This window comes from Scyliorhinus torazame, chromosome 28 (assembly GCF_047496885.1).
Source record: "Scyliorhinus torazame isolate Kashiwa2021f chromosome 28, sScyTor2.1, whole genome shotgun sequence".
Classification (NCBI taxonomy): Eukaryota; Metazoa; Chordata; class Chondrichthyes; order Carcharhiniformes; family Scyliorhinidae; genus Scyliorhinus; species Scyliorhinus torazame.
Genome location: NC_092734.1, coordinates 6748251 through 6770200, shown reverse-complemented (window position 1 = coordinate 6770200; position 21950 = coordinate 6748251). Strand labels below are relative to the sequence as shown.

Genomic DNA, 21950 nt, shown 5'->3' with positions numbered 1-21950 from the left:
CCAACTGATTTTCTTTAAAACAAATCTATCTCGGGGGGGATTTCTACAGAAACCAAGTCGGTGAAAAATACGGTCAAAATGTCTTAATTGTGTGTGTCTAAATGGCAAGAGTTCTGAGGTTATGTAATTAGTCTGTCAGAACATAGCTTCCAATATTCAGAGATGTTTAAGGTTCATGTCCGATCCAACAGTCTAACCTAAAATGCAGCATTAGGGATATGTTGATAACACAGAAGAATTAAATCCCATCCTCATGACTCTGCACACACTCTTCACAAAGACGTGTAGAAAATTGTCTAAATTGACACCAGACTGTAAAGCAAACCATTTGGACATTTTAGTCTGTGGCATGTCTGGTTGTTTTGTTAACAGGAACAGCTGAACTTGTGCTCTCTGTGGTACTTCATTGCCCTTTTTTTGCATCAAAGCAGTTTTAAAAGCACTTACAAGTCGATTTGTTTGTTGCATAGTTCTTGTTGGATGATTTAGTGCACTGCTTTTTTCTGCAGTGCCTTAGGATGGTGTCAAATGAAACAGTCTTAATTCCAACTCCCATTGCCTGAAGCATTTCTGTAGAAAAGCTACCTTCAAGGCTTGAGATTTTGATATTTATCTAAAGAAATGTTTTGAAAATTGATCGTAATGTTTCAAATTCCAATATTTATTATAATGTGCTGTATACCTACGGAGAAAGATCGAGTCAGCGTCAATCTAAATAGCCGTAATCTGCCCTGTCTTCCCTTCAGTATGACAAAGTGAAGACACCCCAAGATCAATGAAGAATTGAGCGATCAAGCTTTTATTTTACTTATTGGGAATACTGATGAATCAAGTGACTTTGTCTTATTGTCACAAATAATTAAATTGATGAGATTACCTGTTTTTAAAAAAATGTCTAAATGAATAATGCACCTGGAATATCGGTTGGAGAGACCATTGTTTAAACTCTTCTTCAAAGTCACATCAACAGATATGGCCATAAACCCACCTCAATTCCGAGAAACTATCCATTTCTTCGCTACCTAATTTGCAATTCAAAAGATTCTTGTGGAAAAATCAGTATAGAATTCTGCACCTGCCATTCCTTTTTGTTGTTGCACATTTTCCTTGCTTGCGATTTTCTCTGTGCTTCAGTTGAAACATTGCGGTGGGTGTCCCTTTGTGTGTGCAGCTTTCTCTATGGTTAGGGTTAGCCAAGGATTGTACGTTCTTTCAGCATAACCTGCCAGGCTCATAGCTGCAGGCGATTTTACCGTGCACATCTAAATGCCCTGGAATATTTTGTTATGGGTGGGGGGAAAGCGTATGAATCGACACTTCTCATTGCTTTCTGTCCATCACATACTCTGGCTGGGAGCAGAGGTCCTGTGTCAAGCACACAACTTATCACTTCCCAGTCTGTCCTCATGGTTTTGCACTCCTGCTGTCCTGCAGTGCAACCTGCCCTGAGTCTCTGAGGGACTGTGTCCTCTATCTCTGTCAGATATCCTGCAGAACCATGCAGATTGGCAGCACCATGACCCCAAAACAAATCATTTGTGAAGAGGTTACATAAATCTACAATTAGATTGACGGTAAGCAAGCAAATCTTTTCTTAAAGTATCTATTTTAAGGATGTAGTGTACATTTTTTTGGAGGGAACAGATGAAGAGGTATGATTGTGTCTGCCTGTGGATAGAAGTTTCTATGTTGCATTCTGTAGGAGTTCCCTGGGACTTCACTAGCAGCGCAGCGGCTAAATCAGATCCTAACTGTGAAGGTTTGTGGGTGCTTTCACTGTTGTTACGGTCAGTCTTACAGCAGAGTGTGTGTGTTCTTCCCAAATGGTTCAAAATTGTGTTTCGGTCCTGGCTGATTTCATTTGGAGCTCAGAAAAATTCCTATTCCTAATCCCATTTGGATATTCGCCTGTATTTTGTTAAAGTTTAGTCGACAGTTGCAATCTGAACTGAAGTTTGATTTAATTAGTAGGGTTGCCAACTTGCATTGGGTGTATACCTGGCAGGTTCGTCACTTGACTTGGTGTCGCAAACCTCTGCACCCCTACACTTCTGCCATTTGGTCACCCAACATCTTCCTGCAGCGAATTGTGAAGCAAACATACCCATGTTCAATATTTCTATAACTAATAATTGTAGAAGTGTTCAGCGGCGTTTTGGCTAAAGCAACAATATTTAAAACCTCAAATCATTTTCCTCCTGGATTATTGCTCACAACAGTGTCCTGGAGATTAACCTTTAATTCCTGAAGACTCCAGGATGGTATTGGAAAGTTGGAAACCTTATTAATTGATATTGCTCAGTTTCAACTGGGAAAGTCCATAAAAATGTTCTGAAATCACACTTCACTTTGTTATAAGACTTGCTCTTATTTCTCTCTATTTAAAGCCAGCAACAAATTCTGAGGGTAGTCCTTTGGTGAAAAAAACAGTCTGACTTTAATTTTTTTGCCTTATTTTCTTATAACATTTGACAAAAGATTTTCCTGTCACCAACTACACACCCCCGTAAAATTATTTCTGTTGCTGGCTTTCTCCCTGGCATCGAGCACTGCTGCTTTTCTCAATATTCTTGTCTTTTTTCCCCCTCCCTCTTCTATCTGCCCCCTTCCCTTCCAAAAAAAAAAATCCACACCAAACGTCATCTCATGACCTCTGGCTTTGTACTGACCTGTGACCTCTGGCTCACCTACCTGTTCAGTTTGCTCCACCTCGATTGAAAATACTGCCACCTGCTGACCAGTTCATCAGACGCCTCTACCTCAAGGTAAATGCCTTTTCTGTTTCCAGCACCACTTTGTTCTCTTCTCTGCTCCTATTCCTCCCCCTTCCCAATCTAATAACCTACTCGTTGGTTACGAAATATGCTTTTTGGCTGCTCTACTTAATATCAATTACTTGCTCCGTTAATTGGTGAACAAGTTGCAAGCCAATTGTTCTAAGTATTACCTTTATGGAACTTGGTGGCTTTTGATTCAATCCCAGGGTGAACGCGGACAAGCCAATAGCAACTGTTCTCCGGGGCCACCTGGACCTCCGGGCCCTAAAGGACCCCCTGGCTCATCTGGAAAACCAGGCACTGACGGATTACCAGTAAGTTTTGGCTGTTTCCATTTCTCCGTCCATTGGACTTCTGCCCTGCATGTTAAAAATGTCAACATTAGCCTGGCAGACGCATCACAATAGGGTTAAGCAAGTAACCATCTTTAGGCTTCCTCCTGTTGACCTACTTATTGCCTCAATGTCTGAATCTTAAACGTCTAAGAACCTTAGCAAACAATGCCACACTTCAGTGGTATCCAAAAGTGTTGGCAGTGTTGATTGCGCTCAGTGTTGGGTGGCACAGTGGTTAGCATTGCTGCCTCACAGCGCCAGGGACCTGGGTTCATTTCCGGCCTCGGGTGATTGTCTGTGTGGAGTTTGGTCATTTTCCCTGTGTCTGCGTGGGTTTCCTCCGGTTGCTCCCGTTTCCTCCCACAGTCCAAACATGTGTAGGTTAGGTGGATTGGCCATGCCAAATTGCCCCTTAGTGTCCAAAAGGTCAGGTGGGGCTATTGGGTTACTGGGATAGGGTGGGGGTTGGGGCCTAGGTAAGGTGCTCTTTCAAAGGGTCGGTGCAGACTCAATGGGCTGAATAGCACTGTAGGAATTCTATGATTCTATGAACTGTAGGTAGAATGGTTTCAAAATCTTTTCCAAATAGTGAACTATCTGCATTATGATTTCATGGCGCATTTAATCACTCTGATGGTAGAAGTTCCTTCAGTTGGCTAGGCCCTAAACTCACGGATTCCCTCCTCAAACCTTTCCACCACTCTATCTCTCTCACCTCCTTTTACAATGCTGCCTTAAACTTTACCTCCTGGACCAAAGTTTTGGTCGTCTATGCTATACCTTATGTGACTCGGTGTCAGATTTTGTATTGTGCCTTGTGATGTCTCACTACACTAAAGGTGTTATATAAATGCAAGTTATTGTACACAGTCACAATTAGTCATGCCTGAATGGGAACCAGAGAGAGAAAGTAGTGGGAGACCGGTGCTGAGAGAAGGATTTGTGTACACTTGAAGTTAATTATCCATTCCTGCCACAGACCTGCCCAGACACAGCTGAGAGAGAACAGCGACTAACCCATAGGCAGCTGGGAAATGGTTTTGGAGTGGGGATTGCTGAATTATTGTTGTTTCTTGCTGAAGAAATTACTGGGAAAAGCTGCACGACCGTTGGAAAGGGTTTATCTTGAAAACCAACAGAACAGCACACTGCTGTGATCAATTTTATTTTCCATGAACTCAGCCAGTGCATCTAATAATGTGGGAGTTTGTGTTTGACAGTCAGTCATGTTTGTGAAGCAGTTGAGAAATTACCAAAGGAGCAATAATCAAAGTGGAAAATAATAATTGTCTAAATGATTGGATTTAGTCAGTTCATTTCTACCGTGATACAGGTAATAACTGAGTTCTTCCTTCCAGGGGAAACCTGGAGATCCGGGGAAACCTGGAAGAGATGGAATCAGGGTAGGTAATTAAAGTGACTTTTCCACATGGATCACCTGATCAAAAGCATATTGTTTCTGCAATAGACATTTTTTCTGTGTATTTCTTGGTTTGTTGCCACTTTTCTGCAGTTTCAATCCTCCCCTCCCCATTTCCATTGTACAAGACTTTGCTGCAATTCTGTCTGTGCTGCGTGGAACCATTGCACGCCCGGAGTGCCGTCCATTTGGACAGGAAGCGATTTACGTCTTTTTTTCTGGGTGCCCTTGCTGAACTCTAACTGAGACAGGCACTGCACCAGATGCTGGGTTACAGCCGGTGGAGGCAGCCTGACGCAGCACATCAGGCCCCTGCTGCCCTGTGTGGAGGCGATGCCCTGTGCAATGCCACAGAGATCCCTTAGGGCAACAACTGAGGTTAAATCTGCAAGCACAATGCCCACAAGCTTCCAATCGGTGCCACAAGCAGCTCAGGTAGTCACCACAATTTAAAAATCTTTCCCTAACATGAAATGAGTCTGTGTGCAATTGCCAATCCACTAAAGGAAAACAGAAACCCATTAAAAGCTTTTAATGCTTTATTTCCATTTACGGTAAAACCCAAGTTTAGATATTCGGAGAGCACCATTGCCAAACCCACTTTGAAAAGATGAATGTGAACACATTCACAGACTGTCAACAGCCATACCCCAATATTGTGTTCAAAACCTAAACTCTATTAAAGGAAACCTGTTGATTTCCCAGCCCGTTACCATTGCTGATTTTAGATCTTAAGCATTATTTACCGATGGTGGCAATTTAGCACTGATACTTTGCCTTGACGAGATGCATGGCAGGATGTCACCTTGAGCGATAACAGACAGCTACTTTATTAAAAAGAGGAATCTAATGCAGCAGAATTGACATTAACGTAGTTCTAATTCTTCACAAAGGTTCCCTTTACCTATACATGATCCTCTTGCAGTGCGTTGCCTGCTGGGAGAGCAGAGAGGGATAGCATGGGTTGTTTTATGTGAATGTGGCAGCCGGTTTGCGCACAGCAAGACCCCACAAACAGCAATGAGGCGAAAGGCCCTTTTTTGGGTTATGTTGATTGATGCACAAATGCTGACCAGGACTCGGGGGAAGAGTTTGAAAGATGCACCAGATTCTGAGAGGAAAAAATGCTTCTCATCTCTGCCTCAAATGGGAGACCCCTGATTTTGAAACTATGTGGCCTGGTTTTAGTAGAGTTGGTAAAACCCGAATCGTATATATCTGAGGGATGGCCCCTCTGACAGCACTGCATTGATTCAGGGCTGCACGGAAATGACACCTGGATTAAATATCCAAGTCTTGGTCCCATATCCATCTAACTCAGCCTTCCTCTGAGCCAATTCAAAGTTTAAATACAAGTTTGAATAGGATCTAAGCAGAAGGACTCGAATCTTATCACTACCTTTTTGATTTTTCAGGGTGCATCAGGAATGCCTGGATTGAAGGTAATTAACAATGCCTGTTTTAATATTTGTGACTACATCCAGAATTTTAATTTGAGGTCTCCGTGGAACTGTAAAATTGGGAACTATTTTTAGCACTTCCTTTGACATGTGGTGCAGTTGAAAAGCCGAGCGCAAGGCTCCCCATTAAAGTAACAGCTTCTTGCCTTAATGTAATGCCTATGCGATACGATTTTACCATTGCTCATCAAAATTTGCTTATCTCTTACTTAATTCAACAGTGCCGATGAGCTGGGTTCGACCTCAGCATCGGGTCACTGTCCGTATGGAGTTTACACATTCTCCCCGTGTCTGTGTGGGTTTCACCCCCACAACCTTAAAAGATGTGCAGACTAGGTGAATTGGCCATTCTAAATTGCCCCTTATTTGTAAAAATAGTAATTGGGTACTCTAAATTTATTTTTTAAAAAGCTCTTACTTAATTCTGCTCGAGCTCCAGAAGACAGCCACCAAAGTCATCTCAGACAGCTGCGCATTGCAGTCAGCAAACTGCATCCACTGCTGCCAGTGTTGGGCTGCACTTAGAGGTGGTAGTGTAGGCCTCCTGAAAATTAAACAGTTGTGAATGCCCACTGGCGGCACAGTTGTTCGGTCACTGTATGTAATCTGCATTATTCAATGAAGAATGCAGGAGGGCATTCTGGGAGCAGCACCAGGCATACCTAAAAATGAGGTGTCAACCTGGTGAAGCAACAACACAGAACTACCTGTATGCCAAGCAGCATGAACAGCAATTGATACACAGCTAAGTGATTCTACAGCCAACAGATCAGATTTAAGCTCTGTAGTCCTGCCGCATTCAGCCGTGAATGGTGGTGGACAACTAAACAACTCACAGGAGGAGGAGGCTCCACAAATATCCCCATCCTCAATGATAGAGGAATCCAGAACATCAGTGCAGATGATGAGGCTGAAGCATTCGCAACAATCTTCAGCCAGAGGTGCCGAGTGGATGATCCATCTCGGTCTCCTCCGGAGGTCCCCAGCATCACAGTCCCCAGTCTTCAGCCAATACGATTCACCCCACGTGATGGCAGGAAACGGCTGAAGACACTGGATTCTGCAGAGGCTATGGGCCCTGACAATATCCCGACAATAGTACTGAAGATCTGTGCTCCAGAACTTGCCGCACCCTTAAGCAAAGCTGTTCCAGTACAGCTACAACACTGCATCTACCTGGCAATGTGGAAAATTGCCCAGGTTTGCCCTGTACACAAAAATGAGGACAAATCTCAACTGGCCAATTACCGCTCCATCAGTCTACTCCCACTCATCAATAAAGTGATGGAAAGAGCCATCAACAGTGCTATCAAGCAGCACTTACTCAGCAGTAACCTGCTTATGGACACTCAGTTTGGGTTCCACCAGGGTCACTCAGCTCCAGACCTCATTATAGCCTTGGTTCAAACATGGACAAAAGAGCTGAATGCTAGAGGTTAGGTGAGAGCCCTCAACATCAAGGCAGAATTTGACCGAGTGTGGCATCAAGGAGCCCTAGCTAAACTGGAGTGAATGGGAATCAGGAGAAAACTCTCCCCTGGTTGGACTCATACCTGGCACAATGGTTGTGGTGGTCGGATGTCAATCATCTCAGCTCCTCCCCCCCACGCTAAATTGCCCCTTCATTGGAAAAATTATTTGAAAAATACTTGCTAAAGTTGGTGTGATCAATGTAATGTTTTTGAATGCAAATCTGAATATTTCAAATTATTTGACAAAGAATAATTGGACTCGAAACGTTCGCTCTTTTCTCTCCTTACAGATGCTGCCAGACCTGCTGAGATTTTCCAGCATTTTCTCTTTCGTTTCAAATTATTTTACCATCAGCCTCTGAGAATCCAAGTGGAAACTTGGGTACAGTTTTATAACAGCAACTTGCATTTATATAGCACCTTTGACATAGCAACACATCCCGAGGTGCTTCGCAAAAGTGTCACCAGAAAAAATTGATACCAATCTACCTAAAGTGATATTAGGTCAGGGGACATAAAGTTTGGTCAAACAGATGACTTTTAAGAAGCAACTTGATGAATGAACTCCAAAAATGAGGGCCCAGGCAGCTGGAGGCAAGGCTACCAGTCATGGAGCAAGGGCAATCATGGGTCACCTTTGGCAATTTTAAATGTTACACCCTTGGGAGGGAGATGACCACATGATGTCGAGCTTCATGTTGGTACCCATGCCAGGGCCTCCCTCAGGGTTTCTGTGTTATAATCTTAAACAGGCAACTCCCAATAAACTGGCCGAGATGGGGGCAGAGCAAAGCAAATCAGTTGAGGAAATGGAGCAGTATAAAGTTCAGAGGCATTGCCAGGAAGCTGTGCACAGGTGGCTTTAACGCGAGAACTTGTTTATGTAACGAAGGCAACTTTTATTGAACTGCTGACCGAGTTTAATACTCCGCAAAAAGTTACATCAGTGGTGTTCCTCCTGAATAATGAAAACAAACACATTCCTTTTATTGTTTCAGGGAGAACCAGGAATAACAGGACTGCAGGGAAAACCAGGAATGCCAGGGCTCCCAGGAAGAAAGGTTAGATAAACTCTCTTGCAGCCATGGGCGAGTCCTTTTGCAGAGTCTCCGGTACAAGTGTTGATTGAATGAATCTACCATCGTGAGACTGGCGATCTAGGCATCTCGACAGGTCTATGCTGCACATGGCGCACAATACAATGGGCGCCATATAATGCAGACATTCCCAGATGTTTTATTTGTAATGTGTATGGTGATGAAGTGGTTGGTATATAAAGGATGCAGATAAAGCTACGGTACAGGACACGATCAAATGCTTCAGTGTTAAATCTGAACTTTGTTAAAATAACTTGATAACTAGCTTTTTAAAAAATATATTTGATGGGATGTGGGTGGTACTGGCTCGCCCAGCATTTATTGCCCATCCCTAACTGCCCGGGAACTGCTGCAATCCATGTGGTGTAGATGAACTGGCAGTGCTGCTCGCATGTCAGTGGTTTGCTAGTAAATTTAGTGGATTATGTTTTTGACCACTCGCTATAATCACGCTGATTTTCTGAGATTCCTTTGTCAGGGGGAAACCCGTTTAACTAGAAGGTACATTTGGGCTCCTTCAAGGAATTGCTTATTTTTAAAATGGAGAAAGTTGAGGGTTTTTACAGCACCTAGTTATTCCTGCAGTGTTTCACTCCAAGAAAACAGCCCGTCTGGGAATGTTGCTGATTACATCAGCTTGTCCCATTCCCAGACTGAGTAAACCACTTAAAATGAGTTGGCTCTTTCACATTTAATTGTCGAATTATTTTATTATAGTTTCTTGTAAACAGAACTGTAAAACAATCTGACTGCAATGCTGTTATTAATAATGATTTAACCGCAATGCTCAATATTGCTTCCATCTATTAGGTCGCAGACAGAATCTGCGACTCAGTTGACTTTTATTGCTCGCTCTTTCACCTGAGGCGTTAGCATAATTTCTTTTTGGGATTAGTGTAAATTCTGATATTGAGGATAAGCTGCTTTAAAGATCAGGGTGTTCAACATTCCACCCTTTAAAAGGTTCAGAAATTTAAGAACCGGACATGTTACCAAATTTGTGAGCTGCTCTTTAAATGGACCATAGCAACACTAAGTGACTTGGCTAACAACTGCAGTGTTGTTTAGTTGTGGGTGTTGATGCGGAGTGTGGGGAGGTGTATCTTAATTAAGATCTATACCCCCGCTGATTCATAGTGTGCTGTCTGAAGCACAACTACTGCACAGGATAACGGCTGAAAAAAATCAAAATCACTTGGAAACCTATTATTGTTTATGGTATAATAGAACTATTTAGTGTTAAAGAATATGAACTTCCCAGAATGTGACCAGCTTTTGGAACCTGTCTATAAACAAGTTGCCATTTGAAGATGTAAAGCATTCGGACCTTATGAAGTCCACAAGGGGAGAGGAGGAGAGAAAGAGAGGCTGGAGGAGGGAGAGAAAGGGAGAACTATGGCTCCCTCTGGATATCGGTTTCAAAGAGTCAATCCGATTTCTAATTTTATTTTTATTTTTTAACTTGTTAACACTTTGTTCCTTTAGCTGCATACTAATATAATCCATTTTCCTTTTGGGTAACTAATTCACTATTTTAGAATTTATTAGATGAAGTCCCCAGGGAGGATCAAAGGTCAACTGGAACATGTTTAATCTCCAGAAAGCCTGATGTAAATTCACTTGAGTTTTTGTATTGGTAGTCTTGCCTGGAAGAAGTCAATTGAATCTTCAATCATTTGCTTTAGATAAACAAGGAGATGATAAGTTTAAAATGTACAATGATGTTCCATTGTTGTCGGGATTATAAAAGCAACTTTCATAGAATATAAATTGGACAGCTCGGTCATGCTGCTTTTCATAGAATCCCTAGAGTGAAGGAGGCCATTCGATCCATTGAGTCTGTACTGACCCTTTTAAAGATCACCCTAGCTTGCGCTGTGAGGCAAGTGCTAGCCACAGTGCCTCCGTGCCGCACTCGAGAGAGTCTACGAAAACTTGCTTCAGATATAGAAACAAAAGATAGCAAGCATATAATACTCATGAGAAAACTAAAGTTTTTGAGACTTTTCCAGAGAGGAATTGAGTAAACGCTAGCGTGACCCATGGGGAGGTACACTCATATCGATGTGGTGACTACGTAGAGAGCACAATAACTTGCCTCCTGGCTCAGTGGAATGAATTTGGTGAGATGAAGTTCGATGGATGGAGGCTGGTATGGAACACATGCAGTAGCACAGATTAGCAGGGTCAAATGCCTGTTTCTGTCGCTGTACATACTAAGTAATTTGAGACGACAAGATTGCAGATCTAGTTGCCAAGTGTCTGGTACACCAGGCCGCCCGTCCCCCACCCCAATCTTATCTGGCAGCACTCCGATCTGTGCAGCCATGTATGTGTATTCAGGATTGAGCTCAACTAGGGCAACTGAGATTTGTCCATCATTGGGTGAGAGATTCCAACATCACAATGCCATCAACGATATTGAATACTTGACAGTACTGTACAGGAAAATGTACTGTCCGTGCATCACCAACCTTCTTTGTCAGTTTGTTTTAGTCACTCTAACTACATCACCTAACCCCGAGTTTTATATAAGGATATATTGGCTTTGAAAGGATTCGCCTGAATGTTTCCAGGGCTTGAAGCATTAGATTATGAGGAGAGATTACATAAACTAAGGTTGTATTCTCTGGAATTTAGAAGGTTAAGGGATTATTTGATTGAATTTTTAGGATTTTAAAAGGAATCGATAGATGAGATAGAATCTATTTCCACTGGTGGAGAGTCTGGAAAAGGCAGTATAACCTTAAAGTCAGAGCCAGGCCATTCAGGAGAGGAGTTAGGAAACACTTCACTCAAAGGTGGGAGAAATATGGACCACTCTCCCACAATAAGCAGTAGGTGGTGTAACAATATGTATATTGTAAGGAATACAAAGAGTTAACAATTTGGTGTTAATACTTCTCACCACCAGATGGAGATAAGGGGCAGTCATATAAATATCATGTGACTCCTGGGATTCTGGAAGAAGATGTTTATGCGTGAGATAGATTAGTTGCATAGTTCTGCAGTTAGAGATAGCATAGTTTAATTTAGTAACCGTATACTTTAGGAATACCTATGAATCTTATTTAGTAGTGTTAATAAATTAGTTTTATTAGTTAACAAAGTTTGTTGTTTTTTATTCGACACTACGCATCCAAGCCAGTAAAGTAAAACAGAAAACAACACATGGCCAACAGAGAACATCATAGGTAGTAGTTTAATTAGTAATTTTAAATCTCCAATTGGTATATTTTTGCTAACCGAATGTATTAAAGATGTGGAGTCGAGGCTGATGGATGGAGTTACGATACAGATAAGCAGTGGTCTAATTGAATGGCAGAATAGGCTCAGGGCGGTGGGGTGGGAAATGAATGGCCTCCTCTTGTTCCTATGTTCCCCCCCTTCTGTCCTCGTTGTGGGCCAGGGATTCCATTCCTAGAGTGATGGAGTTCTGTGTTTGGATGGGGAAACCAGCTCCCCCGTCCCACTGCTGCTGGTTGCAGGGCCTGACTTGACCCAGCTTTGTATAGTGCAGTGGGAGCCAATGTGCACCAACCGAGGCTCTGAAAGCAGAAACCACCCAATGGACAGGATTCCCGGGGTGGCAGATCTGGCATCTCGCTGCTGGGAAAGTCGCTGTGAAATTGGCCCTCACTCCGTGGGTTGCCCAGCAACCAGCTACTGTACGGAGGAGTATTAATTGGCTCAGGACGAGACTCGCACCCCCATCTCGGGGACCTCCCTCTGGGAGTTGTCAGGGAATCTGATTGGGCAGAGGCTCTGTGATCCTTGTAGCACCACCCTGGACAGTGGCCACTGCTGAGACTGCAGCGTGGCCCTGAAGAAGACCCAGGAGGAGGGTGATGGGTAAGCTGGGGTGTTCCTCATGGGCCCAGGGGAGGAGGACCCAGGTGAGGACCTAGGTGCATGGGCCAGTTGCAGAGGATGCATTAATTGGTCATATAAGGACCGTGGTTAATGCGGGGCCTGCGCCCAAGACCTCAAACACCGGCCGCCGCCTCTTAAATTGTGGCCCGGTTAGGGGTGGGTGGGCAGGTAGCTGGCGGGAACGGCGCACACAGAATTTTATTGTCCTCCCTGCCTGCAAATCTACCCAAAGGTCACTTTTAAAATTCTGCCCTTTGGAACCATTCTGCCATAAGCAGAGGTAATGGGACTGATAGCTGACTCTATTGACATTTTCAGGCCTTCAGGAGAATTCTTAAGTTCAAATTCCGCTGAAGCTTTTTCAGGACCTATGTGAAGCCCCTGACCCCCTTCCCCCTCCCCGTACCCACAGACACCCCCTCTAATTGATCATGCGATTCTCATACATCCAGTCTAAATAAAGCAGAATCTTGACCGATCCTGGGCTCCACCCATATGACCGATCTCCCACCCTCTCCAGCCCCATGAATTTCAGCAAAGGTTTGTTTAACTGGTGAAGTTGGACCTGTGTAACTGCACTCGTTAAATGAATCTAAGCAGTGTAATTGGGCACTTGGATGGTTCAAATGTCTATTTAAATTCTCCCAAGTAAGTAATCTGTAAAGCACTGCTGAATGCATTGGGGAGTAAACCGGAGGTGATGAATATCTAACCTCACCATTGGAAAAAGGAGTGTTTATACACCTCCTGCCACAGACCATGGGTGCAATTCTCCGCTCCCGCGTCTAAGTGCCCACACCGTCGTGAATGCCGTCGAGGTTCACGGCGACGCGAAACGGCCCCGATCTCGACCGATTCAGGGCCCGAAAATGGGCTAGGATCGGGGCCGCGAGAAACCCGGGGGGGGGGCGTGTGGCAAAAGCAGCGTCGTCAGCACGCCCCGGGCATTGGCGCCGCGTAAAAGCGGCGCCGCTAAAATGACGCGGCCGGCACCGCGTAACTGCCGTCACCCGCGGCGGGTTGGCGGGCGCCATGCGCACGCGCGGTTGCCGTCCTCCCCGAGGCCGCCCCGCAAGAAGATGTCGGGTGGATCTTGCGGGGCGCGGAGGAAAGGAGGTCCTCCTTCAGAGAGGCCGGCCTGCCGATCGGTGGGCACCGATCGCGGGCCAGACCCCATTTGAGGCCCCCCCTGGTGTAGTAACCCCTCCTCCACCCCCCCCCCCCCCCCCCCCCCCCACAGGCCGTCCCCCAGCGTTCCTGCACTGTTCCCGCTGGCAGCGACCAGGCGTGGACGGCGCCGGTGGGAACCCGTCGTATTGGGCAGGCCGCTCGGCCCATCCGGGCCGGAGAATAGCGGGGATATCAGAGAATCGCCATTTTGGGTGTCTCGGGCACTTCTCCGGCCTGCGCCGCGCAGAACACGACGGGGCCGTTTGGGTGAATCGCGGGAGGGTGTCGGACTGGCGTCGCGTGGAAAAATGGCGCGCCAGCCGATTCTCCCAACCGGCACGGGAGCGGAGAATCGCGCCCAATAACTTTGGGCAGCCATCTTTTCCATGTAGAGTGTCCAACTGGAAAGCCTATTCTTTTATATAGCTGAAGTCTTTATTGTGCATTGCCAAATAACGTCTTGTCAGATTTCATTGCATTGCTGGTCGAATGGGGAATAACAACAAAATTTTAATTATTTTAACAAGTGGTGCTGTCCAGAAATCCACCGCACGTATATTCCTAAACTTCTTGCAGTAATTACAATGCAAATTCAGAATTTGTAAGGATATCTTCAAGTGGCAATTGAATGGAATGGTTGATGTTAGCGTGACTACCATAGCTGCGAAACACACGGTAACACGTGGAGCGTGAATGCATTTTACTGGAAGCTGGATAAACACAGGAGGGAGAAAGGAATAGAAGGATATGGCGATAGGGTGAGATGAAGCAAGATAGGAGGAGGTACGTGTGGGACATTAACTCCAGAATGGACGACTTTGGCTGAATGGCCCATTTCTGTGCTGTAAATATGATGAAATACAAACTTAAAATTACCATTTGAGAGTGACACCACTATATATTTCCTATTTTTAATATATGGTGTATCTGCGATTTTGTTGGAACCCTGTAATAGTCCGTTCGTAGTTACATTAGTCAGTAACATTAGCATGCCCGTCAGTGAGGAGCTAATTTGTTTAATTTGTAATTATCACTGAATAAAGCGGAACAATGTACAAGTTCCCTTTTACCTTTTTACTTTGCATTCTGCAATCACAAGAGCGGGATTCTCCGATATCGGCGCGATGTCTGCTGACCGGCGCCAAAAACTGCGCGCATCAGTCCGGCACCGCGCCGCCCCAAAGGTACGGAAGTCTCCGCATCTTGAGCGGTCGAGCCTCACCTTGAGGGGCTAGGCCCGCGCCGGACTGATTTCCAGCTGGCGGGAAAGGCCTTTGGTGCCCGCCAGCTGGCACGAAACTGACTTTGCCGGGCGGCGCATGCACGGGAGCGTCAGCGGCCGCTCACGGCATCCCCACGCATGCGCAGTGGAGGGGGTCTCTTCCGCCTCCGCCGTGGTGGAGACCATGGTGAAGGCGGAAGGAAAAGAGTGCCCCCACGGCACAGGCCCGCCCGCCGATCGGTGGGCCCCGATCGCGGGCCAGGGCACCGTGGGGGCACCCCCCGGGGCCAGATCGACCCGCGCCCCCCCCCAGGACCCCGGAGCCCACCCGCGCCGCCGTCCCCCACCATCCCAAAGGTGGTTCAATCCACGCCGGCTGCCGTGGGTTGACAGCGGCGGGACTTCGGCCCATTGCGGACCGGAGAATCGCTGGGGGATTCCTGCCGACCGGCGCGGCGCGATTTCCACGCCCCCGCCGAATCTCCGGTGGCGGAGAATTCGTGACACTGCGGGGGTGGGATTCACGCTGGCCCCCGCCGATTCTCCGACCTGGTGGGGGGTCGGAGAATCGCGCCCATACATGTTCTCTGGAAAACTCTCTCCAATTCTCTAATCCTGGGCGTCATTCTCCGACCCCCCCAGCGGGTCGGAGAATGGCCGTTGGCCGCCGTGAATCCCGCCCCCGCCAGTTGCCGAAGTCTCCGGCACCGGATATTCGGCGGGGGCGGGTATCGGGCCGCGCCGGTTGGCGGGACCCCCGCTGGATTCTCCGGCCCGGATGGCCTGAAGTCCCGCCAATAAATTGCCTGTCCCGCCGGCGTAGATTAAACCACCTTTTCAACGGCGGGACAAGGTGGCGCGGGCAGGCTCCGGGGTCCTGGGGGGGGCGCGGGGCGATCTGGCCCCAGGGGGTGCCCCCACGGTGACCTGGCCCGCGATCGGGGCCCACCGATCTGCGGGCGGGCCTGTGCCGTGGGGGCACTCTTTCCCTTCCGCCTCCGCCACGGTCTCCACCATGGCGGAGGTGGAAGAGACTCCCTCCACTGCGCATGCGCGGGAAACTGTCAGTGGCCGCTGACGCTCCCGCGCATGCGCCGCCCCGACATGTCATTTCCGCGCCAGCTGGCGGGGCAACAAAGGCCGTTTCCGCCAGCTGGCGGGGCGGAAATTCCTCCGGCGTCGGCCTAGCCCCTCAATGTTGGGGCTCGGCCCCCAAAGATGCGGAGCATTCCGCACCTTTGGGGCAGCGCGATGCCCATCTGATTGGCATCGTTTTGGGCGCCAGTCGGCGGACATCGCGCCGTTTCGGGAGAATTTCGCCCCTCGTTAGTAAAAAAAGCACCGCTTTTTTATGGGGTTTAAGTTGTAGAACTGAATCAAACCAAAGAAAAAGTTACTTTGTTTCTAGAAAGAGACGTTATAATAATTTCCAAGGGTTTGTTAATTCTGTCAAGAATTGTGACGTCAGCAGAAAACATTTGGTTACAGTTAGATCATAAATATTCTGAAATCTGAAGGATTAGAGATATTGACAGAGGTATCAGTTTTTCACACACCACGGAACTGTTCGAATTGGATAGAATCACATAGAATTTACAGCATAGGAACAGGCCATTCGGCTCAATCAGTCTTTGCTCCTCCCACCATTCCTTTTCCAATCCTATTTGTTTAATTTCTTTTGCTCTCGTGCGTATATAACTTCCCTTTAAATTTGCCTGCGATATTTACGTCAATCAATCTCTGTGGCAGCATTCTCCCCACTCTGAGGAAAGAGGTTGCTACAGAATTCCCCACTGGACCTATTCGTGGTCATCTTCTATTGATGGTTGCTCATTCTGGTCTCCGACACAAGTGAAAATGCCTTCTCTGTGTTAACCCTATTGAAACCCTTCAGAATTATAAACATCTCTATCAAATCACCCTTCCTGCCTTCCCCTTTGTAGAATTCTTCATGTCTTTTCTCTCCAGTTATTTGCTCTATCTTTCCCTTCACTGCTGTGTGCTCGGCAGTTGCACTCCTCAATCTTCGCTCGCTTTATTTTTCTTTTCTTTCTCTCAGGGAGATGTTGGTGAACTTGGCCTTCCTGGTGCAGCTGGCCTACCTGGACCTGTAGGGCGAAAGGTAAAAGTGGAGGCCTGCTCTGTGCTTTCTGTTAGTTGGATATACCAAATTATTAACGATTAATTACTCGTTATTATTGGGAAGCACTAAACCATGTTTTTAGATGGAAAATAAAACCTCTGAACACCAAGGGTAATATTGTTGCCAAGTTTGATTAGCCAGATCATCATTAAAAGGCTTCAGTTTTCATGAATGAAGCAATGACAGCCTTTAGGTTATATTTTTAATTTTGAAGATGATAAATTCAGATCCTTCGAATTTTCAGGCTGGTTAAGTTGAAATGTCAGTTGTCAACTTGTGTGTGTGTGAATGTTATCTCAACAGTTTGAACGATGCTGAACTCTAAATTGTACATGATACATTAGCTGGCCTCATTCTCTTGCGTGCTTCTCTCTGAATTCTATATGGTGACTTTTCTCTGCTTTCCTTCTGCCTTTACTATTTCTGTTAACAGGGAGACGGAGGAGACATAGGACAGAAGGTAATGAAATAGAGCCATGTCTCTCCTTTCACCTTTAATCTGTTTTGCCTGCCTTATTCTGTTTTGTCCTGCATTGCTTAACCTATCTTGTTTTAATCAATTAATCTTTCCACCAATCTGAATCAAATGGATCAATTTCATATGCAAGGAGACCCATTAAGAAAAGCGAGTATGTATTGTGCTGGAAGAGTTGACTTTTCATGCACCAATTTTGAAACTCAAGTCATCTAACCAAAACCACAGTATTTCCTAAGGTGCAAAGCTTTGAAGGCTGCAGGTAGACAGCATGTCGGTCAGTAATGAACAGATACCGGTGGCGCAGTGATCAGCACTGCTGCCCCACAGCGCCGAGGATCCGGGTTCGATCCTGGCCCCGGGTCACTGTCCGTGTGGAGTTTGCACATTCTCCCTGTGTCTGCGTGAATCTCACCCTCACCACCCAAAGATGTGCAGGGTAGGTGGATTGGCCACGTTAAATTGCCACTTAATTAGCAAAAAAAAAATTGGGTACTCTAAATTTATTTTTTAATAAGTAATGAACAGAAACCAGGAGATTAACATTTTCTTCATCAAATTGTAACTTGCTGCCTGGGTGTAAAATCATTGTTGCTGCATTTTCATTTCCAGTGATTCTGAGAGAAATGTCATTGCCTTCTGGGGAGGTGCTGGAGAGCCACATGGGAGGGGGAAGGGCTGGGGGTAGGGGTTTCGGTGGTGGTGGGGATGGGATTAGGGCAGGAGTGGGGTGAGGAAAGGTCAAGACTGGGAGAATTCCCCTCCTCCTGCCTTTTCCACTTGCCTTGGAGAGTCACTTGTTTTCATGGAGTAACTGCAAGCCTGGTGTATATCATCGGCATAGATTCACATCAGGCTACGGATAAAACCCAGCCCTGACCCTGTGACCATAATTAACGTAAGGTCACAAAGCTCCCTACCAGCTCATCTACCTGCAGAACACCACGGATAAAAATGGGAAGTGGGTTGAACGCGAACACAATGACAAAGCAGTCATGTCACCAGAATAGTCAAAGGCCCGGGCTTTTAATGCTCAGCTGACATGGGTTCAATTCCCACCATGGTAGCGGGCGACATTTAAATTCCATTAATAAAATCTAGAATTCAAAAATAATGGTGACTGTGAAAATAGAGTTGATTGTTGTAAATACCCAACTGGTTCACTAATGTCTTCTCGGGAAGGAAATCTGCCATCCTTACCTGGTCTGGCCTACACGTGACTCCAGACCCACAGCAATGTGGTTGATTCTTAACTGGCCCTCTGAAATGGACAAGGAAATCACTGTTCAAGAGCAATAAGGGATGGACAACACATACTGACCCAGCCAGGGACACCCAATAAAGAAAGAAAATGGGAGGGGCAAGGAATCTATTTATTTTTTGACTGCCATCCCACCTTGTTTCCAGTTAGAATCCATACAGTGAAGAAGGAGGCCAGTTGGCCCATCGAGTCTGCACCGCCCCTCGGAAAGAGCACTCTACCACCCCCACACCCTCCACCCTATCCCCATAACCCCACCTAAACTTGTTGACACAAGGGGGCAATTTTAGCATGGCCAATCCACTTAACCCACACATCTCCGGGAGGAGACCGGAGTAGCCGGAGGAAACCCACACAGACACGGGGAGAACGTGCAAACTCCACACAGACAATCACCCGAGGCTGGAATTGAACCTGGGCGCTGCAGCTGTGAGGCAGCAGTGCTAACCACTGTGCCACCATTCCACCCCTTTCTGCAATGGGCGCCGTCCGTGAGAGCAGCTTCCGACCTGGGCAGTAACTGGGGACTTTAGATTCGCATGTCAGAGATTCGCCTTCCCTCTTTCAGATGTAGACTGACCTGCTGGGCATTTTCAAGGGGCTTTTCCTGCATCAGTGTATTTTCATTGCAGCAATCTGGTGTTCCAATCCAGATATAACGATTGAAAACTAATTGTCTCGCATGTTCCTAAATGTCAGCATGAGGCTGCTTCTCACTGGCCACCTTGGATCACTCGCCCCACACGGAGAACCAGGAGAAGTGGCTCATGCAGGTGATAAAGGAGAAAAGATAGTTTTAATCTGACTTCAGAATCTCCTGTTTTATTGTGCGTGCACCGAGATTCATGAATGGACTTCAGCCTGGCTGACGTTCAGTAACTACTACAGGCTGAGACACAGCTTTCAGCAGTAGGATTGGAAATTGATCATTTTCATTATTTCTGTTAATCAATTGGAAACAAATGTTTTGTAGAAAAACTCATTTACTAGAACAATTATACCAAATTTAACATGTTAAGAATCCCACATCACCTTTTAGTATAGCACTGATTTAAACTGGACAATTCCTAGTCTTTGAACAACAAAGCTTTCATACGAAAATCCTTTGTCCATTATTTAAACATTAATTTTTAATTTTCAGCCTACAGACTGTCTATATGTTTTTTAAAAGGAAAGATTTGAACCAAAAATGGATTTTTTTCCTCAAAATCTCAACGGCAGTTTCGATTGGTGCAGTGGTTTCCCAGAAACTACTTTTAATTCCGAAATTGTCACTGGTGAAATTAGCGGATGAAGGCTTAACCCAGTCTGCGATATTCCTTTGACCGCTACCTTGATGCAAGCCTCCACCCAAAATAAGAAATGAGCATTGTATGACTGTGTTAACTCTCTGAAGACGACACTAGAGTAGCGATTGCTTTGTGATGCACGTTGTTATGATCTCGGACTAGACCCCAATAGTTGTTAGGGTGCCAGGCAAGAACCTCGAATACTTTCTTTACTTTGTAAAAATCCTTTCTTTCATCTAGTCAAAGGTGTTTGCTTAATACCTCCAGAATCATATGACCATTTAACACCAAACTACTTGTATAGCCAAACAAATTATAGAAGATGCATAACCTAGCCAACTGCTATTAAGGTTGATCACCCAGCTGTCCATTGCTAATAGTTCAAGTGAATTCCATTTGCTGTTATGTCAGGTATTTAGAATTCTAAATACAGATGATCTTATAGCCCCATATTAGCAACTACTCCACATTATAATCAACAATGGTTATCCGATCTGAGTGTCCTACAGTGTAAGATCCTAGTCAATTGTAGCAACTTTGCTCTCTTTACAGAAGTGTGCAAAGTTTTTAAAATCTGACTGGAAAGTTTTGATCCAGAAATGTTACCTTTATTGTTTCGCAACCGTGACTCCACTTGAAAAGTAATTCATTAGCTGTCGGTGCTCTGGGATGCTCAAGAGGTTGTGAAAGGTGCTATATAAATGCAATTTCTTTCTTTCCAACTCAGGGTAAATATAGCCAGTGTTCAGCCTTGCTTGAGCTACCTATTTGACGATGTGAAGCTAAATGTGTCAATCACTCTGGTCAGCTGCAACTCGGATGTGTTTCCAAAGTAAAATTATAGATTCAAAATATATATCTTTTCCAATTAAGGGGCAATTTAGCGTGGCCAATCCACCTACCCTTCACATCTTTTTGGGTTGTGGGGGTGAGACCCACGCAGACACGGGGAGAATGTGCAAACTCCATACGGACAGTGAGCCGGGGCCAGGATCAAACCCGGGTCCTCAGCGCCGTGAGGCAGCAATGGACTTAAAATATATCTGCGCCAAATTGTTGGCAAAGGTCCTGGCATCGAGGATAGAGGACTGTGTCCCGGGGGTGGTGCACGAAGACCAGACAGGGTTCGTAAAAGGGAGACAACTGAATGTTAACGTGCGACGACTATTAGGGGTGATAATGATGCCCCCAGTGGAGGGGGAGGCAGAGATAGTGGCGGCAATGGACGCAGAGAAGGCATTTGATAGGGTGGAGTGGGAGTATTTATGGGAAGTGTGAAGGAGGTTTGGGTTTGGGAACGGGTTTATTAGCTGGGTTAGACTTCTTTATGGGGCTCCAACGGCAAGCGTAGTTACAGGTCGACATAGATCGGAGTATTTCCAACTATATAGGGGAACAAGACAGGGATGCCCGCTGTCTCCATTGTTGTTCGCGTTGGCAATTGAACCTCTGGCCATGGCGTTGAGAGACTCCAGGAAATGGAGAGGGGTGATTAGAGGGGGAGAAGAACACCGAGTCTCATTATACGCGGATGACCTATTGTTATACGTGTCGGACCCAGCGGGGGGGATGATAGAGGTTATGCGAATTTTGAGGGGGTTCGGGGATTTCTCGGGGTATAGGCTAAACATGGGGAAGAGTGAATTATTTGTGATACATCCAGGGGACCAGAGTAGAGAGATAGAAGGCTTGCCTCTAAGGAAAGTGGAAAGAAACTTCCGATACCTGGGGATTCAGATCGCTAGGAGCTGGGGAACCTTGCACAGACTTAATCTGACACGGTTGGTAGAACAAATGGAGGAGGACTTCAAGAGGTGGGACATGCAGCCTCTATCGCTGGTGGGCAGGGTGCAAGCAATTAAGATGATGGTCCTCCCGAGGTTCTTATTTGTATTTCAATGTCTCCCTATACTAATCACCAAGACCTTTTTTAATAAAATAGACAGGAGCATCACG

General features: G+C 45.8%; 1 protein-coding gene across 1 annotated transcript in view; it reads left to right on the top strand.

Annotated features, from left to right (window-relative positions):
• Positions 1-21950, top strand: part of col13a1 (collagen, type XIII, alpha 1) — a 140568-nt gene that overhangs the window by 43018 nt on the left and 75600 nt on the right. Inside the window, exons 12-18 of the mRNA XM_072491402.1 lie at positions 2700-2765; positions 2984-3091; positions 4471-4515; positions 5948-5974; positions 8463-8525; positions 16886-16948; positions 17403-17429. Of these exons, the coding sequence (XP_072347503.1) occupies positions 2700-2765; positions 2984-3091; positions 4471-4515; positions 5948-5974; positions 8463-8525; positions 16886-16948; positions 17403-17429 (399 nt within the window). The remainder of the gene's footprint in view (positions 1-2699; positions 2766-2983; positions 3092-4470; positions 4516-5947; positions 5975-8462; positions 8526-16885; positions 16949-17402; positions 17430-21950) is intronic.